Source organism: Protopterus annectens, chromosome 11.part0, assembly GCF_019279795.1.
Source record: "Protopterus annectens isolate FY-2018-M chromosome 11.part0, PAN1.0, whole genome shotgun sequence".
Classification (NCBI taxonomy): domain Eukaryota; kingdom Metazoa; phylum Chordata; order Ceratodontiformes; family Protopteridae; genus Protopterus; species Protopterus annectens.
This window is the reverse complement of record NC_056745.1, coordinates 569305238-569313843: the sequence shown is the minus strand read 5'-3', so window position 1 is coordinate 569313843 and position 8606 is coordinate 569305238. Positions and strand designations below refer to the sequence as shown.

Here is an 8606-nt window from a genome sequence, read left to right as displayed (position 1 = left end):
AGATAAGAGTGTCATATAACCAAATGAATCCACTTGCAACAAATTGTTATGGTGCACAAGTGACACCTGAAAGAAAAACTGGGCACCTGAAAATCATTTTAAGTGGGCCAGACTGTATGTGAGGTTGCAGGATCTTGATTATTACCAGCAGCTACTCTGGTATGGATAGCAGTCCAGCCCCTGCTGGTACTAAAGGAAAAAAGGTATGGAGTAACAATGTGTCTGATCTATCAGATGACGGGGGGGGGGGGGTTCTGCAATAATGCTATATATATATATATATATATATATATATATATCACCCAGGTGCTTGAGCAGAATTTTGCAGAATATCCCGCATTTTGCCCTATCCCTTGTAAAGTGTTTGACTCCAAGACCAGGAAGGAAAAATAACTGGATCCTCCAAAAAGTGATCACCCCTCTATCCAGCAAAATCAGAGTATTCTACCAGCCTATGACTGACTGTGAAACTGAAGTATGAAATCACAAATTCTCCCCTTTGACCATTGGATGAAAGATGACATTAAACCTTCCAAGTGGCAGAAGAAAGAGACACAGTGAAGAGGGCAAGCGTGTTATTTTTATTTTTATTTCCTCTGTGGAGTCGACTTTTTCTCCATGTATGCCTGTCAGTTTTTGCAGGTGCTCTGGTTTCTTTTCATATCCGTAAAACCTGCTGTAGATAAGTAGACACATTGGTGTTATTACAGATAGTATATAGGTGTGTGTGTGTAGTCTGTGTGTGCATCCAGCAGTGAACAGCCACAGTATAGCATGTGCATACTAGTGCCTTAACGAAACAGTATTCTGCCTAACTCCGACTAAATGACAGAATGTTACAGATCCTCTGCAGCTCTAAACAGGGAAAGAAGTGGCCACTGGAAAAATAAATGAATGAGTGAATGAATATAAAACTTCTTGGCTCAGTACCTATTTCCTAAAACTGATCTTGAAACAAAATAAGAAAGAACACTGACTAAACTTTTGAAAAAAATCTGTATATATTAGTTTAAATGGTCTCTGCAAAAAAGTGTTGAAACCTGTACCTTAAGTTGGCAAAAACTGTATGCAACAAGACAATAAGCTATGAATTATTTTAACAGAGCAATGAATTCTTGACTAGAATAAAGAATAAAAATGTAAAATCTTTTTGCTAAGAAGATGAAGGACAAAAGATACAACATATTTATTTGACATACACCATTACAATCTTCACTCATTCAGAAAATAAATGCTGCTATTAGCAATACAATTATTAATAAGACACTTACACTGATTTTTATCCTTAAAGAGGCCCGGTGTTATCATGAAGTTAAAAACAACATTGCTGAATGTGCTTATTCTTGGCAAAGGGAAGATTGTCCTGCTGGTAATATTAGCTGCTACTCTCAGTTCACTGTGCGCATAATTAACTAGGACATATGGTCCTTCACCAAGTCCTATGGAAAGAAATTTCATTATTAAAATGCATTAAAATGCATTGTACAAGAGCTTGCTGTTTTAGCAATACATTTCTGGTTTGTTTATATGCATATGACGAATTAGTTAATGCAATATTCATGACATTTAAAGCAGAAAATTACGCAACTGACTATTATCATATGCATTAGAAGATATGTCACAACATTAATGTAAGCTGAAGAGGAAACACCAAGAACAAAATAAAAAAAATCTGCAGTAATGATACAGTAATATAGATCAGTCACTATAGCAGGGTGTGAACATGTTGCGTCTACTCCATGAGCAGTGATATGGCTTAGTCTTGCCCTAAATGGATGCATGTATCCAAGCAGCCTTCAGCTATTAAATATTACTAACTTTTTTGTGTAGGCAAGCGATTGGAGCATCAAAAAGCTTCAATAATAAAGCACATTTTATTAAAATAAACAGACAGTTTTATGTTCTGGATGAATAATTGGTCTTTAATTCACCAACTCAAGTTTTTTTTTTTACAAGCCTTCTTAAATGATATTTCAGCAAAACATTGTCATTCAGCTGCACATCATTCATATGTAAGCGTAATTCCATTCAAGGTCAACCACTAGTAAGTTATTTTTTAAAATCCCCTCCTCTTGCATTATTTTTATTATTTGCAGGGTTAATTTAAAACTTACTTTAAAACTTACATCATGATTAGCATCTAATCGGTGCATTTGTTATAAATTTTACTTTTATGTTTGTAACATTTCCTTTTGCTCTGACTGTTAAATGTCATTCAGTCATGCTCATAGCTTGCTAAATAAACCAAACTGTACATGTAGCAAAATTTTTAAAATAGTCATATATAGCTGACAATGTGTTTGTACATTTATTTACTGTGTTAATATATCTGCAGGTGCAGCAGTTATTGCATTTCTAAGTGCCCCTACACTCTCTCAATTAATGGCATACTTTTCCCTTCTAATGATTGCTTAACGCCATTCATTTGCTTATATGAAAACAAGGGTATTTCATTAATCAAAATCACAGGAAATATTTAAAAAAAACATTGCAGGGCTGTCTCAAATAAATGCAGAAAACATCTAAACTAATCTTTACTATATCCCTATCTATATCTAAAAGAGATGCTATGCCCCTAAGTCTTACTTACAAGCAAGTACAGATGTGATGATGATGGATGTTTCCAGGTCAAAGACAAAATACAAAATGCACCATCTCTCTCTGAGACAGTTCTTGCATTAATAATAAACATTACTGCTGGGTTAGCGTGGATTACATCACTCTTTGTCACCTAACTTTAGTTCCCAGTCTAAACAGATACTAACAGAATTTTAAGATCTCTGTGTGAGAAGTACATATGTTTCAGAAGTTTGCAGAACTTGGAAGTCATAAAATAATAAAATGCTTTTGCGTTTGAAACCTAGTAACTATTTTTCTTTAAGACAATAGAAAAAACTTCTAGCTCTAGGCACCCTGTCTCTTTCCTGCATTAACTAACTTTTGTAGCACATTGTTAAGCATTTAATTTCAACTTATTTTCTTGAAGTTTTTTTAACTTAATCTTCTGTGTTTTAACAGGGTGTGCTGTGGTTACATTCTTGAAGCTCTAGTACATAACGTACAGCTCTGTATAATCATATCAATATTCACAAATGACAGAATTATTTATAAAATTCCAAATAGCTGGGCTGGCAGTGTCGCAATTTACGAGGCCTACACTTTCGTTTTTCCATAGGCAAGACTGGCTTTATCTTTTGTAAATGCAGCAGTCATACATTTTCATAAAAAATTGACAATCCAGTATAAACTTTCATTTAAGTGGCTATATAAATCATTCTAAAACAATCCTATTTCAGCATTAAAACTGATATATAAACTATACTCCCTGGGACTCAATAAACTTCGTGTAGGCTTCTGAAGCCTACTTGAAGGTTACATGTGTACACGATGATGCATGGCAAGCAGCAGCACTAATTACATATTCATACCGAACACCAAGTTTAAATGTAAATAAGCACAGTATCATGGCTGGCAACACTGCTGCTGGGCAGGAAACCATGTAAAGCAATATTGTTTATAGAAGAGCACAGTCGGTTACAGTGTTTGAGCGGAATGCCACAGTGATCACCATAACTCCAATCTCTTAGTGTAGAAATCTGGACAAATCCCAACATAATGGGGGGGGGGGGCAATGACCCAGAAATAGGGACAGATTATACATATTTGCACATTAGAATGTGCTAGAATAACAAGAGGTTTGTGTTAGGATATATTTTCAGAAGGATTTGAAGGCTGAAACTCAAATATGTGTAATTATTTAGTGATGTCAGTCCTGAGATCATCCCAGTGATATGGCAGAAAACCACAAATTTTATAAGGAACAGACCAAAAGACATAAGGCAAAGTCTGGGCATACTGCGGAAATCTGGACAGTGGTGGGGTATGATCCAAACACAGTGCAGAACATTTTATACAGTGCAGATTATTGTGAATTTCCATTTCTGGCATTCTATCCCGATGTTGTGTAAATGATCTGTAAGGGTACATGGACTGCCGTGTAAAATAAACGCTCAGGGAAAGTGTATGCATTCAATAGGGACACACAGATGAATTGTAGGAATGAAGACAGAGAAAGAGTACATGTGAAACAACCTAATGTTTGTAGATGAGGGCATGTCAATGGAAGGCAGTTGTAGCAGCAACACCAATCACATATCAGTATGGCACAGTAGGGACTGCACAGTGAAAATATGAATTATGTGACTGTCACATAAGGTGACATAACAATGGGGAAGATGTCTATGTGAGATAACCATCCTTACATGAGCAATTCAGAGGAAATCTATCCGGGATGTTATATATAATTTGGGTAGGGTGCATATTGGCAAGCTGTGCAAAATGAGTTGATGGAATAGGAGTGTAATCTCAGCAGAGATCTCCAGCAATCGGGACACAGGTAAAGTCTCATAAAAGAAGTACACACAATCATGGACAATATCAGAATAATACCACCAGTAATCCTGTGTCTCTGACATAACATATGTGATTTAGTGTGATCAGAGAGGGCTCTGCACAAATACACTTATATACCTATTATGACATGTCTGCACTCTATAAGGGTATTCCCAAACACCATCCTGACACTGTAATATCTGCTGGAAGCATTAGGAGGGACACTGCTATACCTGTATGTGACATTATAATTAATACAGGCTAGCTGACTGGTGTGCATGGAATATATATATATATATATATATATATATATATATATATATATATATATATATGCTACAATCCACATTATCACAAATGTTACCCATGCCATTAATGTTGTCAAACAGCTATGTATGTACTGTGTATACCACTGGTACAGGTATCACACATGCATCTGGTGTAACAACTTGATTGGGTTTTGTTACTATCAGACAGTAATGCTTATGTCACAAAAAGAATACCTAGGTGTAGCCAGTAAGATGAGAGACAGCTCACTGTGGCAAAGGTGGTACACTTTAGTTACACATCATTGGAAGATGTGTAGTGAGATACATGAAGAAGGATGCATTGTACTTAGTTACTGGTGTGATGAAGGCTGCGGACTATGGAGGTATTAGGGCCCATGATGTGGATGTCTTCACATACTCAGTAGTTGTGTTACATACAAGAGAGTAGTCAGCACTGTGGCCACATGCTGCTGTACATTCCACATACCATCTACCCCAAGACACAAGTCACATACCTATCAGTCTGATTATAGGGTGTGATGCTTACATTATACTTGGGCCGTGTGTTTGTTTTCCTGATGTAACAAATCCCACCATCTTTTTGTGTCATTGCAGATGTTGTAATGGCTGTGGCAGCAGTCTTTGGTGTGTGTTGATACTGTCTGTATTATACTAATATCACAGTTGGAGCCAATGATTGCCCACAATCTGTAGTTGTTCAGACAGCTATTTGGCCACAATATGTATATGTCATTTGTGATGTCTGTGACTTAGATAATGGACAGGAAAGGGCCTAGCAGACAAACCCTGGTGTATGGACCTGATCACTGGACCTGAGATATAGTTCACTTCACACATTACAATATATTTACATGCCATGTATGTGATCCAATGGTCTCCCCACTTGACGATATAGGTGTTTATGGCCACATCTGGCAGTGTTGAGTAAATACCTCAGTGTGGATTTGTGTCAAATGCCTTGGGCTTGTCAAGTTCAAAAGGATGACAGTGTTGTCATCATGCATGCCCTCGATGACCTCTTTGAGGACATCTAACAGATGTAACAGACATGATGTAGCATTAATTCACATGTCTGTTGCACACAGCTGGGATATTACTATTGTCCGTTTAGTAAAAGGTCCATGTTGACATGTTGGTCTACCTCACAAATGAGGAGAGTCAGGATGTCTCAATACATCCATGCTTTGGGTGCTACCCCCCCACAACTGACAAGGATGCATGTTGATGTACACCCTTTTACAAGAACATAGTCTATGTTGAGGGTGTGTAGAACTGTGTATTCAACTGTGTCAGGAAGGTGTGTGTGCTGGAACATGCGACAGGCAATCTGTGATGTTGTCACAGACCATTTATTCTGTGTGATAGGCCTGGAAGAAGGTAAGACAGTGCATACTGGCTATACTGATCTTGCCTAGGGTTTGGACACAATCCATCACACAGGTATCATTGAGAAACTCACCCAGCAGGGGATTAACCCTTATGTCAGTAGATGGGTAACCAATTGGCTCACTGAGAGAAAACATACTATGAAAGTAGGTCAATCAACCTGTACCAGTACAGCTGTCACCATTAACATACCTCAGGCATCTGTGTTTGGCATTTTACTGTATGGACTCTATTTCTCGACAGTTCAGGCTAAAGTATATGGCCTTTGGCTTACTGTTTTTGCTGATTCTTGCATATTAGGTGCAATCAGTGATAAAGCCACATGGTCTACAAATAAATGCAAAACTGAGTTTTTATTCTTTCCTTCTGCAAAGTAGACTTCTCTGTGAATTACAGCAGTGATAACAGTCCTGTTATGCTGAAACCCAATGATGCAAGCACTGGGAACACTCATAGAAGGCAATCTGAACTTTGACCACCAAGTTTCCACACTAGTATTGAAAGTCTACGTTGTGCACATCATAAGTTATGCCATCATATTCAGATCTGAGGCTTATATTACAGCACTGTACTTGAACTTCATCAGAACACTTATAAAGTATAATGCTCTCTTTTGCATGTACATTACCAGACACATGCAGCAGCTGGAGAGACCACAGGAGTGTTTCACCAAGAAAACACAGGTCCTACAAACCATGCCATGACATACATGGATAGCATGAAAGACATGATACTGTAATCTGGATCCATATAAGATGAAGTGACTTCTGCCTGGCCTCCATGCCAGTCTCTGACCCTGCTTTGGTGGGAATAGTGCACATTCACAAATCAGATATAGCTGATGACATCAGCAATGTCTGGTTAGGAGTATATGGTGAGAATAGTGTACCACATGCTGTTACCGAATAGCTGGGTAACTACAGCAGAGCTAGTAAGGGAGACAGCTAGGAAGGTGCTTGGTGTGACATCTGGACAGAGGAAGGAGGACAAGGAGACATGGTGGTGGAATGAGGAAGTACAGGAGATTATACAGAGGAAGAGGCTGGCGAAGAAGAAGTGGGATTGTCAAAGAGATGAAGAAAGTTGACATGAGTATAAGGAGATGAGGCACATGGCAAAGAGAGAGGTGGCGAAGCTAAGGATAAGGCATATAGAGAGTTGTATGAGAGACTTTACACTAAAGAGGGAGAAAAGAACCTGTACCGATTGACTAGACAGAGGGACAGAGCTGGGAAAGATGTGCAGCAGGTAAGGGTGATAAAGGACAGTGAGGGAAACATACTCACAAGTGAGGAGAGATTGTTGAGTAGATGGAAATAGTACTTTGAAGGGCTGATGAATGAAGAGAATGAGAAAGAGAGAAGGTTGGATAATGTGGGGATTGTGAATTAGGAAGTGAAGCAGATTAGCAAGGAGAAAGTAAAGACAACTATGAAGAGAATGAAGAATGGAAAGGCTGTTTGGCCCAGATGAAATACCAGTGGAAGCATGGAGGTGCTTAGAAGAAATGGCAGTGGAATTTTTAACCAGATTGTTTAATGAAATTTTGGAAAGTCAGAGGATGCCTGAGGAGTGGAGAAAAAGTATTTTGGTACCTATCTTTAAGAATAAGGGTGATGTGCAGAGCTGCAGTAACTACAGAGGGATAAAATTGATCAGTTACAGGTTGAAGTTAAGGCAAAGAGTAGTGGAAGCTAGGTTAAGAAGGGAGGTGATGATTAGTGATCAGCAGTATGGTTTCATGCCAGGAAAGAGCACTACAGATGAAATATTTGCTCTGAGAATGTTGTTGGAAAAATACAGAGAAGGTCAGAAGGAGTTGCATTGTGTCTTTGTGGACTTAGAAAAAGCATATGACAGGGTGCCTAGAGAGGAGTTGTGGTATTGTATGAGGAAGTCGGGAGTGGCAGAGAAGTATGTAAAAGTGGTACAGGATATGTACAAGGGTAGTGTGACATTGGTGAGAACTGCGGTGGGAGTGACAGATACATTTAAGGTGGAGGTGGGATTACATCAAGGATCAGCTCTGAACCCTTTCTTATTTGCAGTGGTGATGGACAGGTTGACAGATGAAATTAGACAGGAGGCCCCGTGGACTATGATGTTTGCAGATGACATTGTGATATGTAGTGAGAGTAGGGACCAGGTTGAGGAGACCCTGGAGAGGTGGAGATATGCTTTAGAGAGGAGAGGAATGAAGGTCAGCAGGGTTAAAACAGAATATATGTGTGTGTGAATGAGAGGGAGGGTAGAGGAATGGTGAGGATGCAGGGAGTAGAGTTAGTAAAGGTGGATGAGTTTAAGTACTTGGGATCAACAGTTCAAAGTAATGGTGAGTGTGGAAGAGAGGTGAAGAAGAGAGTACAGGCAGGGTGGAATGGGTGGAGAAGAGTGTCAGGAGTGATTTGTGACAGACGGGTACCAATAAGAGTGAAAGGGAAGGTCTACAAGAGGGTAGTGAGACCAGCTATGTTATATGGGTTGGAGACGGAAGCATTGTCGAAAAGGCTGGATGTGGCAGAGTTAAAGATGTTAAGA

The 8606-nt window shown here is 38.9% G+C and overlaps 1 protein-coding gene across 1 annotated transcript in view; it reads right to left on the bottom strand.

The window, feature by feature from the left end:
• OTOGL (otogelin like) overlaps positions 1-8606 on the bottom strand; it is a 3472886-nt gene that overhangs the window by 1362902 nt on the left and 2101378 nt on the right. The window contains exon 32 of the mRNA XM_044088067.1: positions 1272-1439. Within this exon, the coding sequence (XP_043944002.1) occupies positions 1272-1439 (168 nt within the window). The remainder of the gene's footprint in view (positions 1-1271; positions 1440-8606) is intronic.